The sequence below is a fragment of the Saimiri boliviensis genome, chromosome 2 (assembly GCF_048565385.1).
Source record: "Saimiri boliviensis isolate mSaiBol1 chromosome 2, mSaiBol1.pri, whole genome shotgun sequence".
NCBI lineage: Eukaryota > Metazoa > Chordata > Mammalia > Primates > Cebidae > Saimiri > Saimiri boliviensis.
Window position 1 is genome coordinate 120,653,704 of NC_133450.1, and position 18,457 is coordinate 120,672,160.

Sequence of the window (18,457 nt, forward strand, 5' to 3'; positions counted from 1 at the left end):
GATCTACTGCTGAGGATGAAATGGAGGGGAAACTAGTCCAGCAGAGCAGCAAACCAGCCTGCCCAAAAGCCTTTGCCTCCTTACTTCAGTCCATTGGGCCATGGATTGCTGGGCAGAGGTGTTGGTCTGAGAAGGAAGCAACTTGAAAGCCAGAGCACAGCAAGAAATTAGACAGAGTTTAACCTCAAACCACCTGGCATACCTCCTTCCTTGAGATGGTATATCTCATCTTAGTAACCACCAGTGGTAGGGTTAGTATCAGTGAAGTTCAAGAGTGGCTATGTGCACATGAGTTAATTCGTACTGGAGCCTTCAAACCTGCACACCTCTGAAAGCCAGGAAGAACACAACTATGGAAACTATGTGGTGGAGGGGAGAAGCGGGGAGTGAAGAGATTCAAAATAGCATGTTATATGTATGAGTTTGGGTGATTTATCACTACAGTTGTTCCTACTGTCTTCTTAGTCCCTCCTAAGGAAATGAGAAGGACATTACTACAAATGTGTGCCCTTTGCCATAAAATAAACACACTGCGGCTCTGCCACCTTTTCTGATGTTTCTCCGTGAAGACTTGTTAAGCTGTCATGAGAAGGCTATAGTAGCTTAAATCATAACATGATCTTCCGTAGGGAAATCATTACGCAAATCTCCATCTGCCTTGCCTTGAGAATGGAGGTTTCTAAGCAATTTTGTGATGTTTCATTTTATTCGCAGGCTAGTATTATTAAAAGTGTTTTCTAATGCTAGCTTTGAGCATCAGTAAAATGTTTCCATTTATACTCATTTAATCCTGAGAAGAAGTGGCAAATATGTACACTGGTAAATATGAAGGCACCGAGGGAAGAGCTAACAGACATAGAGTAGCCGGAAAACCAGGACTGTTGCAGGGAATATGTGAATAGGGCGAGCTGTGGTGAAGGTGAAATGTTTTCTTGGCACCTTTTTTCTCTGGCTTCACATAGGATTTGAAGAACAAGCGAAATCCCCGTCTGGTGCCATATGCATTGCTAGACGAGCGTACCAAGAAGTCAAACAGGGACAGCCTGCGGGAAGCTGTGCGCACTTTTGTCGGTTACGGGTATAACGTTGAGCCATCAGACCAAGAACTAGGTAATGAGTTGAGAGTGTTTATTTTTCCCCCAGTTTAGTAAACAGGTCCTCTTCTTGGGGCATCCCAACTTCAAATAGGTCTAACTTGAATTATTGGAAATAGTATTGGGGCTGAAGAGCATTAAACTATATGGTGTGATTTTTTTCTTTAACTGGGGAGACCATGTTTGATATAAACCATCATCCCATTGACAGATGTTCTGCAGTGACCACTTCTGTGACTTACTCCCACAGGGAATACGTTATCTTTTTAGGTGGCTCAGCTTTTCAGAATACCTGATCAAAAGCCATGTCACTGTTTTTTTATTTTTCAAATGTGTGAATATCAGCTTACTTTCAGATCAGGTAATCACATCTCCAGATTAAAGCTTGTGCAGATTAAAATAAACAGTTTTAAACTGATGAGCATGTTATTGTCATCCCATGTCCCAGGAAGTACTGTAGACCACAGGGGCAGAATTCTAAGTTGTTAAGGGGATGGTTTACGAGTCCAATCTGGGTTCATAGCTTCACTCTTGCGTTTATTGGCTCTGTGACCTTGAGTAAATGATTTTACCTCTTTGAGCCTGATTTCTTCATCAGTAAAATGAAGACAATATTACTTACCTTGTAGGACTATTGTGAGGGAAAACTGAGAAATGATCTCTAAAGGGTCTACTATGAAGCAATCCCTCAGTCAGTGGTAGCTTGTATGGTGATGATGGTGGTGATCTATTATGAACAGAATGCTGTATTGGGTAGTAGTCAGCCTGTGGTCAGTCTTAGATATTGTCCTCAAACTCTTTTGAGTAGCGCTACCTACTTATTAAAAGTTTATGTTTTCTCTCTCCCTTCCACACCTTCTGTTCACCTTCCTTTTCACAACAGCTGATCCGGCTGTGGAGAAAGTCAGCATAGACAAGATCCGGTTTTTCCGGGTAGAGCGATCTTATGCAGTGAGATCTGGAAAGTGGTATTTTGAGTTTGAGGTGGTAACTGGAGGAGACATGCGAGTCGGCTGGGCCAGGCCAGGCTGTCGGCCTGATGTCGAGCTGGGGGCCGATGACCAAGCCTTCGTGTTTGAAGGCAGCAGGGTGAGTCTATATATTTATATCATCCACACATCCTCAGACCAGGTTTTCCTTCTCCTAACATTTTTCTGGAAGCTCAGATTACTGAGTTTCTGGATCTCTGGCTTCAAAGTGAGTGGCCATAACCACTGACTAATGTAGATATTGAATGAGCATCACCTAGTGACTATTTCTTTGCTCTTGACTCTGCTGAAGGGGAGCACTGTACCCCAAGTTCTTTCTACAATCACCTCCATATTTGCTCCTGTATCCAAGCCCATTGACTCCACTACAGAGGTGACTCAAAGATCACTATGCAGCCAGTACATCAGGAAATCTGACCAGTTTTCCCTAGAGAGAATCCTGATTACTGTCATAGCTGTCACTAGAAATCAAGAGACTTGGGCCACCTTGTGAGTCTTGATTTCATTTATAACATAGAACATACCTCCCTGTGAGTTATCCTTGAGTGCCCCATAGAAATTATGTACCACTACTAGCTAGGAAATATTGCAGATATGGTTTCTCCAGCCACAGGGGCTTCTAGGAACTCCATTTCTCTAAGCCCTGGAGTCTTGTTTTCTAGGGCCAGCGTTGGCATCAAGGAAGTGGGTATTTTGGGCGCACTTGGCAGCCAGGGGATGTGGTCGGATGTATGATTAACCTGGATGATGCTTCAATGATCTTCACGTTGAATGGGGAGCTGCTGATCACCAACAAGGGCTCTGAACTTGCCTTCGCTGACTACGAGATTGAAAATGGTAAATCTAATACCCTCTGCCAACCCCAGCTCCATGAGGCTAGAGAAAAATATAGGGCAAGCTGAGTAAGCTCCTCTACTTCCTTTTTTGGCCTACATTGTCCTTTGCACATCTGAAACCCTAATGGTGAAGACAGCCCCTTAGAGTAGCAATTTCAGAGAATTAGGGGAGATAATGGTGATAGCAGGTGTGTGCAGTATACCTATAAATTCTGAACTCTTAGGTAGGTTAACCAAGAAGATAATTCCCTGCCCTGTGTCTTGTCATTTAAAGATTCGCCAGGTTTCCCAGTATTAGAAAATTATTATTGTGCTTGACTAATGTCCTTGACAGGAGAGAAAAATCAGTGAATTAAATAATTATCCTTTTATTCTGATTCGAATTGTCAGTCTGCATGTTTGTGTAATTGAACTTGATGCTTTGAAGAGAACCATTGAAATACGGCAGTTAGACTTAGCTCTTTCCTTGAATGAAATAGAATTTATTTTGAAATTCAGATACACTGTGAAACCCAACAAGAGTTACACATATTAATGTTCATGAATAGACCATAGTCAGGGGAGTGCCTCCAGCTACACGAAGGAGGAAATGGAGCTTATTATTTCTTGTCTCTATAACTACATTATATACACAAGACTATTGGTACATAGGGGAAAGAGTGTACTGCAAGTCAGCAGACGTGCTCCTAACAAGCTCGGTGGCTCCCAAGGAGTCTTTGTTTGACCTCTCTGGCCTTTCCTTTCTTCATCTATGTGAGAGAATAAAAGGATTGATGAAATAAAATCTCACGTTCTTCCCAGATATAAAATTCAATGGCAGTGACTTGACACCTGCTGTGTGAATGCCCTTATGCCTGGTGCTGTGCCACATCTGTTTCCTCCTCACTGACGAGGAGGGCATTGTTCTGGGTCAGGAGACATGGGCTCTCACCCTGCCTCTGTTCCTGCCTACCCAGGACATCTTAGTTGACCTTGTTTACCTATTTGGGGCCTCATTTTCCTCTCTGTAAATGATGAGGGCTCCTTGTAGCCCTAAACTTCCAAGACTTTACAAAAAGAAGTATTTCCTACCTAGAGAGCTAAAACGATACAACTCCATAGGCAAGAAAGCACAAATACATGGACTGTGCATATGTAATACACATGGTGTTTGTTTACAGAGCATTTTTAGCTTTATAAATGACTTTCACACTTTTTTTTCAGACACCTGTTGTCTACGATATGCATATCCAACTGTATCTTTCAAGGTTTTTCTAAGAGCCAAATATTTGGAGAAATAAAAAGGGCACAAGTCATGTATTTTCCTGAAAAGACAAGTGACTAAAGTTAAATGGGATCATATTTCAGTGCCTTCTGAAAGTTTTAAAATCAAGGTTTTAAAGAAATGATTGTGTTTTTGGAGGCAGGTGAGAATGGCGTTGCCAGAGGAAGGAATGGCTTGTGTGCTGGTTCAGAGGCAAAAGAGAGGAGTACTGTGGGTGGACATCAGAGCAGTATACAAGGACCACGAGGTGCTTCCCAGGCACCCTCCTCATACAGTGCCTTTCTTCTGAGGCCAAAAGGAAAACAGCCTAGGAGATTTGGGCACATCTTCAAGGAAAGTCATTTTCTGGGGTAGAAAGAGTCCAAAACTCAAGGCCTTTTCCCGGCTCTACTGTTGTGTGAAATGAAAGAGGGTACTTGTCTATCGAACTCTAATGGGGAGATAAGAATCTTGTATGTTGTGCACAGTTACAAGAATTTTGTGAAGTCCAAAGCCTTGATCCTCAAAGTATGATCTGCTTGTTAGAAATGAGGAATCTCAGCCCCACCCCAGACCAGAATCGGAATCTGCATTCTGACCAGACACTCTAGTGATTTGCATGCACACTGAAGTATGAGAAGTGGTTGTCTAAAGCATGTGCAAATGTGAGTAGTAGCAGTATTAGGGAGCTCATTTTTTAGTTGTATATAAGATGATAATAATGCAAAGCAGTAAGTTATCAGTGGCAAGTGACTAATACAGAATGAAAAGTCTATACGAATGGGATTTGAATTGCATGTTAAATAAAGAATACAAGATGTGTATGTCTCAGGAGAATGGTAGTCCTGTCAGGGGATGTAACAAGAGTAGTTCTGTGGCTACAGGAAGCTGTAGGAAAGGATGGAAGATTTGTATGTGGAATGTATGGATGATGAAGCTGGAAAAGTAGATAGGGTACAGATTATAGGCTCAAATACTGAGATGCAGCCTTTTCGTTCAACAAACTATTGTCTTCTCTGGCCCAACCACCCTTGAACTTCACCCTCTAGGGAATAATGGGCCGTTACAGGGTTTGAGCCGAGGAATACTATAAAGGAGAGGGATATGTGAGCGTAATTGCTTTTAGAGATCTTCTGTATTGTAATGAAAGTAATGTGCTATAGGCCTATAGTGTACAGAAATGTGATTTGACCTTCAGAATAACAAAGTATTATTAGGATGCTGTTTAATAATAGAATTGTCCTGTAATGTGTTAGCACGCTTTAATAACACAGAGACAAGATCATTAGGAAGCTCTTTCAGTTCTGCGATGGCTCGCGAGCCAGTGGAAGGGTGGTTGTAAGGAAGTCGACATGCCGTTCTTTGATAACAGTAGCCCAGAGGCCCGGAGTAACCACATGGCATCTCTCTTCTCTCTGACTCAAGTGGAAAGAGGTAGCAATTTTTGCCTTGAGTTGTTAGGAAAAGCATCTGTTGAAAATAAAACGTTTAAAAAAAAAAAAAAGAAAAAGAAAAGAAAACGTTTTATGCGTTGTAGCGCCGCCCCCCGCCCCCCATAAAGCAAAATGCCCTAGGTGCTTGTGTTCTTGTGGCTGCCGGCATGTCAGCTTCGCTTTCAGCCATTGCCCCGTGGGAGCTGTGCCATGGGAAGTCTTTTGCCCTTTTGGGGAAGCAGTGGGGGCAGACATTATAGTTTATGGCTGTTTTTACCTCTGGGTTACTTATAAGTTGTCATCTTTATCCTCTTATGCATCATAGATTATGTGCCTTTATCTGCTTCATTAGAATTTTGTTCCCTCCCCTGGTCCCTGGCCTGGACCATCACAGCCCTCAGCGTTGTTGCCTAGAGGTATCTGAGAGCTCAGAAGCCTCCAAGGCAAAGCCTTTGCTATTAGCCTTCTCTTTTTCTCTGCTTAAAGGACAGGAAGATAAAATCCTGAACATCCTGCTAGACCTCAGAATGTGACATCTGGAAGAGGCTTTGGTGTGGTCTCCTGTGCTGCCTCTCTGCCAGGCACTCCCCAGAGAGACACCGCGCCTCCTGCTATACCTTTGGTGTCTGCAGGGGCAGCCTCCCAGGCTGTTCCTGTCCATTGACTTGTCGGGTTTAACAGATCCCTTATTTCTGCTGGCAGCTTTTGAATAGGCAGAAAATGAAAGCTATCTGCAGGAAGTGTCACTGCCGTCTGCAGGCACACACGCTGGTACCCAGGGTCCCCTGTCACTCTCTCCAGATGGGTCCTATGCTTCAGAAAGTGGCTGTGGCAGGGGAGCGTGGCCTATTGTTTCCTTTGTTTTCTACGAGGCTTATGACCATCTCCGTGTCATCCCTTAACTCTGTCTTTGCAAGGCTTATCAGGAAATGAGAAGGAATGGGTACAACGCGTGCTGCTGGATTAAAACTCCCAGAAACACCTCAGGATTGGTCTGAGAGGTCGTCTGCCTCCCTCCCTTTAAGATGTCAGCTTTTCCCTTGCTGGTAACTGTTCTCTTTTACGTCTTCCTTTAGTTTGAAATGGATTGAAAATTGATCTATCCTTTGGATTTTTGAGAGAGCTGGTTTCTTTGCAATCTCCTGGAATTATAAGATTACCACCCTGCTCTCCCTCTTCCTAATCAGAAACCCAGTATGAGGCCTTATAATATCAAGCATATCAGAATTGGGAGCCCTCTGCAAAATGTTAAATGCATATATTCTTGCATTTGTTTCCTGAGAAAAGAACTTCTATATACGTCTTGGCTGAAGACTGTGCCGTTTGCAAATTTTCTTTTCAAACCTCTTCAAAGATGTCCACATAATTACATCTATTAGGCTGCATGTAGGGAGGTGGTATTCTTTTTCCCCTTATTTTCTGTTTCTTCTTCTCCAGTCTCATTTGAGGCTATGGGTTAATTAAGCTGTGGGCAAAATGGAAATCCTTCTGTATGACAGTCAGTGCTCATAGTAATGCCACATGATCTTGTCCAGTGCGTCCTTTTATCCCTATGAATTCTAGAGAACCATGTGGTGAGCTGTGTACAGGTAGCCCTATTCGTCTAAGGGGCCTGAATCATGTTGTGGACATGGGTCTCCCTCTGTCTAATCTAGAGACAAACTGGTGAACTACCTGACATGTTGGAAAATCATTTGAAAAGCAATGTAACTGTTACAAAGTGAGTTAGCTTAGGCAACCACCAGAAATCAGGCGTCCTGGCCTCAATCCCCGTTGCTTGCTGTGGACTCCTGCTCAGGCAGCTTTGTTCATATACTCGCTCTGCTGTTTACCAGGTAGCAGATGTTGAGCAAGTCCACTTTTAGGTCTCAGTTTTCTCATCTGCAAAATTGGCATAATAACGAGATATATCTGTAGAGCACTAAGCCTGACATTTACAAAATATTTGGTAAATATTAGCTATTGTGGTTTATCATGTCATGGTTCTTCTTCCCCCTATCTATCTATCATGAAGAGTTATAAAGTTATAAGATTCTTAAATGCCTCACATAAAGAAGTTTTAGAAATGGAGCTGTCAGCGAGATCCTCTTAGCCCGGTGGAGGGAGCTGATTAAATGTATCTAGTTATCAAATAATTTCCCCCAGGAGAAAGCACTGGTGCTTTATGAGAATTAATCTTTCCTCTCTGTCCTTTCGGGTTTTCTCTTTTCTGGCTCAAGGCTTAGATTTAGCTTTTCTGCTCCTGTTTTCCAGCGCTGCCCCATCTGTACCCACTTAGCCCCTTGGAGGTCCTCAATACTCTGTACCTCCCGTTGCTCCTGCATCCGTGACATTTTTTTGCCCTGTCTTTTCCCTTGAAGTGCAACTCTCCCTGTAGAGAGGGCTTCTGCCCCACAGCGACAACACTTTACTGACTAGTGAATGCAGTCCTCTGGCCCGGGTCATAAGCACTGTTTAAATCTGGGGCACTCATCCCCTGAACACTCACTCCCTCTCTTGCACAATGACTGCCAGATGGCATATGACTCAAGGAGAAAGAATCTCATCTCATTTTGTCACTTGCCCTTCCTGTGACCTTGGGCACGTTCATTAACTCCTCCTGTCTTTAGTTTTAGCCTTATTAAAGTGCCCTCCTCTCTACTGATGCTTAGGAATGAGGAGGAGCTCAATCTCCTTAGAAAAAGAGAAGTCTTAAGCAGTTATTCCCTTTTCCCCCTTACATTGTCAGTGGGTCTGTGACTAGGACATTGTTTTTATGTCCTGAGGTCAAATCCTCATTGTTGCTGCTTCCCACTGAGGCTTTTATCCCTAGTGCTCACTTACTGCACCATCCAGGTTCACAGAGAATAGAGAGATTTTCTTAAGCTGTTCTATTCTGTGCTCACAACAAGGCTGGTGTTTCATGATGTTCATGTTCATGGCTCCAAGGTAAAGCTATACTGGTGACTTTCTTTGTTTAGTTACCTCCCTTAGAACGACCAAAACACTGTCTTGGGAATAAGCATGGTTTACAGCAAAAACAGCTACTCCTTTATATTCCATTCCTTGTCCCCATTTCTGTAAGCTCTTTGGGACTGGGAGAGTTCTTCTTCCTTCACATCTTCCCATACCACATAGCAAAACCATCTTTCCCAATGGGGAGCCTAGAAATTTTACTAGTAAGCAATTCTTATTCTACACTGTAGTCAGATTTCCGAAAGTTCCTTATTTATAAACATCTGTCTATAGAAAGGAGATGGTTTCATCCATTGCAGCCCCTATCACAGAAATGCCACAGGCATAGCAGTGCTCAGGATATTACGTGAATGGGTGCTTGTCTAATTGACCAGTCCATTCACTGTCCTGAGAAGTAGGGCTCCTAGTCTGTCCTCAGCTGGTAGCCCTGCGAGGAGGCTTTTTGGACAAGCATCGCTGTCATTTTACTAGAACTGCTTTGGCATTCTCTCTTATTTAGAAATGGCATTAAATACATACGTATCCTAAGTGAGTTTATAGTTTCTAAAAGCAACCACATAGCTTGCAAGAGATTTACTTTTCACTTATGTAACTTATTTACATAGACTTCATGGCTTAGATGATAGTGTATGAGCCTGCCCGCTAGGAAGAGTGCATCTTGGCCTTGGTGTCTATGAAAGAAAGTTCTTTCTGTTAAATGTAAATTGACCTTTAAATGTCCCTGAAATAAGCACTCTTATCCTAGGAGTGACACCACGTTCTTCTGTAGGGAGCTCCGGCCCCTGCTTCATCCAGCAGCCTCAGAACTACTACTACCCTTCCAAGCTCTCTCTGCAGCCTTCAGCTGTCCTCCAGCCGCCTGCCTGCCTGTCACATCCTCCCAAATCCAGTATAATTAGTGCTTTCCCTGGGTTGCTGATTTGTTGGTCCACAATTAGGATTTATAAATAGCCCACAAACAAGAAGACCAAACAATTTGAACTTCTGCTTTGGTCTGTTCTGAATGGTAGTTTTTAAATATGATCAGGGTACAGATGTGAGCTTGGAGAGATGATAGCTGTAGGAAGGAAGCAAAGGAGCTTTCTCTGGCTCCTGCTTCAAACTCTGCTTTCCTGAGTAGGCAGGGAGGAGGACAGTGGGCTGGGCGATTGGGTGTCTGTAAATTGTATTTTTGTTAACAGGCACAATCAAAGTGCTAGCATTTAAAACTCCTTAGACTCCTACTCTTGAAATGTCAAGGACTTCTCAGGTCACTGGGGAAGTTACTGGGGTCCAGAAAAGTTGGGCAACCTGCACCAGCTCATGTTTTTATTTTAAATAAATTTAAATTTTCTATATTTAAAGTAGACAACGTGATGTTGTGAGACACATAGAGATAGTAAAAAGGCTACTACAGTGAAGCAAAATAACATTCATCATCTCACATAGCTACCCATCTTTTTGTTTCTGTGGCAAAAATCTCACCAAGTCATCCTTTAGGCTCACTGCATTGCTTTGGATAATATTTAAAATTTTCCAGGGCTAAGATCAATTTTAACTAAGGGACAGATAAAGAATTTCACTTTTCTCTTGTTAGCTTTACCTTTTCAGTTGATATTTATTGATATCTTAAGAATATTCTTAACTGGATGATTGTTCTTCCCAAATCATTTCGAACCAAGCTCACTTTTCTTTCCTATGTACCATGGGCACTGGTGGTCTCCACGTGACCTCCTGTTGTTGATTTCATGTGCCAGGAAGAAAAAAAATAAAGAGGGCTGCGTCCCATCTTTCCTGTGGGGAGTCAAAGCCCTTAAGGAGGCAAAGATTCAGCCTCCGCACGGTTTCCTGGGATGGTGCCCTCAGGCTGAAGCAGGGCTCTCTTCACTATTCTGCAGGCTTTGTGCCCATCTGCTGTCTGGGGCTATCTCAGATCGGCCGCATGAATCTCGGGACAGATGCCAGTACCTTCAAGTTTTATACCATGTGTGGTCTCCAGGAGGGCTTTGAGCCTTTTGCTGTCAACATGAACAGAGATGTTGCCATGTGGTTCAGCAAGCGCCTCCCGACGTTTGTCAACGTGCCAAAGGATCATCCGCACATACAGGTAACATTATACAGCATGCGTAGCCCTGGTAGGTCAGGTGGGCCAAGGCCCTAAGCTCCCCTTAAGTCTCCTGTCAATAGGCAGCTGCTTACCTAAGTCATGCTCTGGCTACTTACCAGCCACCTCCCTGCTGTCCCTCAGAGCTACAGTTGCAGCCATCTTAATTGGGGCAGCTTAGTGTCATCTTACAAGAGACAGCAACCTTGTTATACAAAACCTGGCAGATCAAGTCTCAAGATTTTGGGCCACTGCATTTCTTCATTTGCTCTGGATGTTCCTATACTGTATTGTCATAGTAATACAGTATCCGAAGACCTTAAACTTTTTTTTAAGTTCAGGCTGGATGTGGTGGCTCACACCTGTAATCCTAGCTACTTGGGAGGCTACGAAGGGAGAATCCCTTGAGCCTGGGAGTTCAAGGCTGCATTAAGCTATGATGACGTCTCTGCACTGTAGTGTAGGTTACAGAGTGAGACCCTTAAAACAATTTTTTTATTTAAAAAAATTTAAGGCCGGGGGCAGTGGCTCACGACTGTAATCCCAGCACTTTGGGAGGCCGAGGTGGGTGGATCACAAAGTGAGGAGATCAAGACCATCTTGGCTAACATGGTGAAACCTTGTCTCTACTTAAAAAAAGAAAATGAGCTGGGCATGGTGGTGCATGCCTATAATCCCAGCTACTTGGGAGGCTGAGGCAGGAGAGTTGTTTGAACCAAGTAGGTAGTCAGAAGTTGCAGAGAGCCGAGATCGTACCACTGCACTCCAGCCTGGTGACAAAGGGAGACTCTGTCTCAAAAAAAAAAAAAAAAAATTTACAACTTCGATACCTATATTCAAGATCATATGTACTAAACATGTATGTTCTTACCCACTCATGACTTGATGTCTTATAGGACCTATTTAATTTTCTGATGGTGTTTCCAATATTTTAAGCTGATGTGTGGTCATTGATTAATCTATCCCCACCTTCTAGGGGGAGCAGAAAGGAGCCAAAGATTGCAAGGCACCTAACCTGGATCCTGGCCCTACATTGACTTAGAGTTGTCTATGTTTCGGTACACAGACCATGGTTTTCCCATGGTGGGTAGCGGGAGGAGTGTTGATTTAAAAAAAAAAAAAAAAAAAAAAAAAAAACACCGGAGAGATCAGCCCCACTGTAGCTTTAGCCGAGGTAGATTCACTGGCTTGCTTCAACGTCGTTGTAAGTTCCTTAACTCATCTTCCCATCTGAATTCAACAAGCATCATCCTTAAAGTCCACTTTCTTACTCAGTTAAGTAGTAGAGACTTATTTATCTGATTCCTCCCTAACCATTAAGGACTTTAGAAAAGTGACTCAAACTTTTGGAAGTCATGAACCCCTTTGACAGTCTGATAGAATCTGGAGGGCCTCTACTTAGAAAAATTTACAAACCACACACAGATATTGATGTATTCTCATAGGCCCCAGGACAAGACAGCTCTCTAGAGAGCAAAGAAGAGGCTCAGATTATAAGAAAATGATTATTGTAAGCCTCAGTTCACTTCCCCTGTCTCTGCCATCCCCCACCCCACATGCACATTGCAAAAATCCGTTTCTGACTTTTCCTCCCCCGACTCTGCCCCCTGCAATACTTGTGCCTAGATTTCCCTAGAATTGGGAGGAGGCTCCAGGAACCTCAGCCTTCAGGCTGTGACTGTGGCAGAGATGAGAGCTGGGCTGGGTGGGGAGGGTACCCTCCTCAAGAGCTAGACATCCTTCCTGAGATTTGGGATTTCTTTTGCCCTTTCCCTTAGATGTTCTCATGCCCACTGACAAGCACAGTCCTTGGAAAGATTCTCTTCTTTAACCACCTGCCCCCGACCTAAAAGGTTAGCCTCTGTGAACACTGTGCTGCGTCTCCTGGAAGCCACTCACCTTTGGCATTTATTCTCCACTCTTGGCCTTGCAGAGAACCCAGTGGGCATGTTTTTCAATCTCTAATTTCCCTAGCCAGCAGCAGATCTGTTACTTTCTACAGGACAAGGCCCAAAGTAATGATGAAAATCATAGTTTGGTTATCACTGGACACAACTGACTTCCATAGTTCACAGAATGCCTTGTCATATGCATGTCAGTGAGGGAAGAAGGGGCTGGGTTAAGGTCAGACCCTTTGGTTCGTCAGAGTAAGGATGCATCATGTTTCCAGGTCATGAGGATTGATGGTACCATGGACAGCCCTCCGTGTCTCAAGGTGACCCATAAGACGTTTGGCACACAGAATAGCAATGCCGACATGATCTATTGCCGCTTGAGCATGCCCGTCGAGTGCCACTCTTCCTTCAGCCACAGCCCCTGTCTGGACAGTGAAGCTTTCCAGAAAAGGTGAGAGTGAGGCGTCCGGTTCTCAGAGGTACTCATTGTATTTGTTGTAAAGTAGGCCTTCGGCTTTTTACTCTAACTCAGCACAGGAACTCCATAGATAGGGTTCTCTCTGCTTTCAGTCAGGTAGAAAAACATAAAAATGAGAATATGTGTGCACCCATGTGCATGCAAGTACCTGTGTGTGTTTGTGCAGTCTATAATTAAGGTACCAATCATGGTACACAGACACACCTGGTAGAAAAGTTTCTGCTCTTCTTGAACTGAGTCCCTACCTTCCTTGCTGCCCATAATTTCTGTGGTTTGTGAGTGCATAAGAAGGTACAATTATTTTTGCTTTTGTATGTAATTAGAATTTTCTGGAGGCAGATACTGCCTTTTTTGCATAAGTATGGGCATTATCCAATCCTGCAACTGTGTGATTCATGGGTAATGTGACTTCTTTCTTCCTGATAAGGAATATATTCCTTGCTGTCTTTCTTTCCCTGATGTCTATTTTTAATCATTGACGTATGTCTGCTCTGTGGAGCTGTCTTGTTGGGGTTCCCTCTAGAGTTTTCGCTTTCTATCAAGCCTTTCAATAAGCACAGCTGCTTGAGAGACTAGGATAACCTATTCAGAGGTATCCCTGCTTATCTTTTTGCAGTCTTCCATCCTCACTCTCAACTTACCATCTAACCTACCATCTGGACTGAGGGATAAGAGTAGGGAGTCACATCCCTGCCTTGTGTTAACAGCTTACAAATGAACAAGTCCCAAGACTGGTTGCAATCACTTGCATTCAGGAAGCAGCCAGTTTGCTAAACTTGCCTTGATCATTAAAGGTAGATCAATTGCCTGTTGGAACTGTGGGATTCTCTATACAGCTGAATAACTAAAACATGGATTATCTTCCCCCTAGGAAACAGATGCAAGAAATACTCTCTCATACAACAACAGTAAGTAAATGTGCTCAATTATAGTTTTAATTATTTGATTCTTTGTTGTGCCTGGTAATATGCCCCTTACAGCAACAATCTGTCTAGAGATCCTCTTTAATTACCAATTACTCCATCTTTTAATATCCATCTTGATGCTTCCAGAACACATCTATGGCATTTCTCAAATGGGGGAAGGAAATACAGTTACTCAGTGTAAAGGAAAAGCTCTACCTGGTGTTCCTAATTGGGCATCATTGTGCACTTGTTGCCCATTTGCCATCAGGGACCCAACACTGCCTTTCTGTTTGAAATGAGCATCTGTTGGAGGGTGCTCAATTAAATCTTTGTTTGCTCTCTTTGTGTAAACTTTTGTGAGTCAGCTCCCCCATGTCTCTGTGCAGTGTTAGGAGTGAGGTTAAAAGCAGTCAAATGAGAAGATGAGCAAGAAGCCAGCCCAGAAGATAGAAGCTACTTTAGTCCCTAGACAGTAGTCAGAAAGCAACTCCTGATTTATTTCTTTCTGTCATTCTTCTCTAGCATCTGGCAAAAAAAAAAAAAAGTCTATGGAAAAAACGCGTGTCAGCCATTCCATAAAGTTATCCAGCAATCCTGAATTTGTAGGTTAGCCCTCATCAGGAATAAGACTCTTGCTGCAGTGAATCACACACCTAGTATGCGTGGGACACTGTGCTCGGCACATTGTTCCCTTCCCGTTCAATCTCCGTTTAATTCACTTAAAAGTAATCAGCGAGCCCTGAAATGGATAATATCATGCACAGAGAGGACAAATGATTTTTCCAAAGTCACATGATGAGTATCTGGCAGTGCCAGGATTCAATCCCAGGTGTGTCTAGCTGACCCTTTTTTCTTCTGGTTAAGAAAATCAACAGACTACAAATAAGAGCCACTTCATTAAAAATGAACCTGCTAAGTTTTATAGAGAAAGTGATGAGGTAGTCGCCTGCCTCAGTACTGTATTGTTGTAATATGGTGATAACCCCATGAATTGTATGACCCCTGCCAAAAACTGCTGTACTTCTCAATACTGCTTTGAGTGTGACAGCTACACAAAGCACATTTGGCGATGACATGAACTCTTTCTTAAGCAACCGCTTCCAAGACTTCCCAGAAAAAAAGCTGGACCTCCCTGTAGAAGGAGGAAGTGTAACAGGAATGTTCTGACCCTTGACCACTCTCTATCTGAGGGCAGGGACCGTGCCCACTCTCTCCTGCAGCCCAGATCTGCCCTGGTGCCAGGAGAGGGTTATTGCTCTATGATGCCCATTCTAAGCAGCTGTCACTGCTTCCCTCCACAGCATCTCCTGATTTCACCACCAGCATCTTCTGGGCAAAGGGTGGTAGATGAACTTAAGTATTTGCTATGCCAGATGCTGCAGCAAAACAGAAAGGGAAAAATTAGGAAGCCAGAATCCCTATTCAGCCTTCCTTCCAGAGCTAGCATGTAGTCTACCTCTACAAGTGTGCACTTTTGCAGAAAAAAAGGGCCAAGTGCACTGCTGTGTTATTTCTGCCTCTTGGGCCCCCTTCCTCAACTGGATGGGGGCCATTGACTCCCGTCTGCGGTCTCTCCACAGCAGTGCTACTACGCCATCCGCATCTTTGCTGGACAGGATCCATCCTGTGTCTGGGTTGGATGGGTGACTCCAGACTATCACTTGTACAGTGAAAAGTTTGACCTGAATAAAAACTGCACAGTGACTGTCACCCTAGGGGATGAAAGAGGCCGAGTCCATGAAAGGTAAGGGGGCTCCCAAGTGGTGGGGTTAGCCATTGGGCTCCTCAGTCCCTCCCACATGTCTTTTTCTTCCACCCCACACCCAAGAAGGAAACATCTCAGCCGCTCTTAAAAGGAGAAAATGAAGCACAGGCTTAAATTTAAAAAAAAAAAAAAAAAAAACTATGACAGTGAGAAAAAGTGCTAGTGAAAATAGAGAGGAATTTCATCATGTATATAAATCGTGACTCAAGGATGGAAAATAGAGACAGACATTGGGGTATGTGGTCTCTCTCAGAGTTTTTTTCCAGGATTTCTGGGCAAGTTCCAATTTCTACAATGTCAGAACAAGACAGGGAAAATCTCTGGGTGCTTGAAAGAATTTGGTTCAGGAGAAATAAAAAGATATACCTCATCACACACTAACTGATAAACTCAGAACCCCTCATCCCAAGAGTTTAAAATGGTTGAAAGCATAAGGAATAAAAGAGTCATTGAAACTTTGTGAATAATAACTACTAAATAGAAATTAGGAATCTTAGGAATCTTTAGGGAAAGCGCATTCTAGGCACACCCATACCCTCCCACTGGTCTGCTGGCACTGCTGCCAGGGGAGAGATTTTTGGCCAGATGTGTTCCAGAGGTGACTCAGGAGAATGTGGCTTCTGGTTTTTATCTTTTGTCCATCTATATGAGTACATGAGCAGGAGCATCTTTTCCCTATATGGTCATATGTAGAGATGTCATAAGTTGTTTTTCACAGCTGGCCTTTAGTCCCTACAAAGACAGGAATGTCTTGCAATCAGTGCCCTTTAGAAAATAGTGGCTCACCAAAGACAAGTGGCCAGAGTTGAGTCGTAGTCAACTGTGTCATGAGGGACCAGCAGTGGGTTAAGAGTGCCAGCTTTAGAATAAACTGCCTGGGTTTTAGGGGTATGACATTAGACCAATCACTTAACCTCCCTGGGCCTCAATTTCCTCATCTGTAAGATGAGGATAATAGTTCTATCACATACAGTATCATGAGGATTAAGTAAATTAATTCACAGAAAAAAATCTTAGGACAGTGCCTCAACTCAGGCACTCTATTAATATCAACTACAGTCATCCCCTGGTATATGAGCTGAATTTGCCCCAGGATCTTCCACTTATACCAAAATCCACTCATACTCAAGTCCTGCAGTCGGCACTGAACCCCTGTATAGGAAAAGTCAGCCTTCCCTATATGTGAGTTTTAATCCATGAGTGGTTGAAAAAAATTCATGCCTAAGTGGACCCACATATAAGTGGACCCATGCAATTCAAACCCATGTTTTTCAACGGTCAACTGTATCATTATTACTCCCCTTATTGAATGTCCATCATTAATGAGAGCCAAAGTAGATGCTATAAGCAACATCTAGTTTAGATTGGAAAGGGAAGTATTCTAAAGTAATTGACCAATTCGGGCTTTGTTCTTCAGCCAGAAGAAAAAGCAGAAGTGTCTGACTCATTTGAGTTTATTTTTCTAGTTTGCTGGCTCTGCCATACCAGATACGTTACTTGATTTTTCTGAGCCTCAGTAACCATACTTACTGTGAAAATTAACTGACATTTTAGCACCTAGGATAAGACATACTATATGGTACACAATCAATAATCCTTTCTTCTTTGTCCTATGTAATAAGAAATAAATAAAAAAATCAATTTACAGATGTTGTAGGACATTTTGAATTTGAGCCCTTTAATAGATGACCAAAGCTAGCCACTTCACATTCCCACAGCATCAATACATTATTAATTGAATTCTGTATTAGTCATCAGTATGGTTAGTATCTTAATCATTAAAAAGCAGTACTAATATGGCTGCAGTTATGGAACTCTAATAATGCTATAACTCTTTGAAAGAGGCTATTTGCACTGGCCTCTGCCTGAGGGCATTCACAGGGAGTAAGCAGACCCATCATTGCCCTAAAGGAGAGGACAGGAGATTAATGCATGCTTACAAAGAGGGAAAGCACTAGACTTCTAGAGGCAGAAGGAACCTTGAAGAATCCTAACTGAACCCTTGGTTTTTCAAATGAGAATATCGTCCTGAGAGGTAAAGCAACTCTCAGAGTTTACAGGATCTGTTCCAGGATCTACCCACCCCCACGGTGCCAAATATACCCTCCCTGCCCTTGGGTGGCCTCGCCCTCCATGCTGAGGACCACATCAAGAAGCCAAGCTGATTCACATCAGACTGACCCTAAGACATTTAAAGGGGCTGCTTCTGCATCATATACAGCATCACTTGTTGATTTGAGAAAAGTCATATCATGTCACTTTGAGGGACCTGGTCCCTGAGATGACATACACCAGTGTGGGCTTAGAAGTAGAAAGAATCAGCTGCCTCTTGCCCATGGTGGAGGGGCTCTGAGAATCACCTCTGCCACTGAACGTCTCCACAGCTTACCTGGGATGTGAAGTCCTACAATTACAGAATCAGGCTTTGGAGCCTTAAAGACTTTTTGGTTATTATAGTTTGCTTTTAAGTGTAAATGCCTGTAATAGAGTTTTGCATTTTGGGGGTTGGTAGACAGAAAGCTAAGCAAGGCACCTAAGTTGATTATTAGCCAGTAATGCAGGAGGCAGAACTCCAAGGCACTGGGAAGGACAGGGGCGTATAAGTCAAGGAGGCAGCAAGGTGTCAGAGAGAAACTACTTTGTAGGGAGCTCAGACCGGCCATCCTAAGGAACCTGGGCTCGAGTTTTCAAGTGTTTAACAGCCTTTTGCCCTGTTTACCAGACTGGGACTCTGAACTCATACTCTTGTTTCTGTCTCTTATTCCAAATCTCCAAATAAGT

At 43.2% G+C, this 18,457-nt stretch overlaps 1 protein-coding gene across 11 annotated transcripts in view; it reads left to right on the top strand.

Annotated features, from left to right (window-relative positions):
- Positions 1 to 18,457, top strand: part of RYR3 (ryanodine receptor 3) — a 564,246-nt gene that overhangs the window by 332,066 nt on the left and 213,723 nt on the right. For 9 of the 11 annotated variants that reach the window (XM_074394143.1, XM_074394150.1, XM_074394148.1 and 6 more), the window contains 7 exons: positions 963 to 1,110; positions 1,978 to 2,183; positions 2,746 to 2,920; positions 10,428 to 10,636; positions 12,804 to 12,979; positions 13,878 to 13,914; positions 15,492 to 15,655. In XM_074394143.1, the coding sequence (XP_074250244.1) occupies positions 963 to 1,110; positions 1,978 to 2,183; positions 2,746 to 2,920; positions 10,428 to 10,636; positions 12,804 to 12,979; positions 13,878 to 13,914; positions 15,492 to 15,655 (1,115 nt within the window). The remainder of the gene's footprint in view (positions 1 to 962; positions 1,111 to 1,977; positions 2,184 to 2,745; positions 2,921 to 10,427; positions 10,637 to 12,803; positions 12,980 to 13,877; positions 13,915 to 15,491; positions 15,656 to 18,457) is intronic. The other 2 variants (XM_074394145.1, XM_074394147.1) reach the window with 1 other exon arrangement.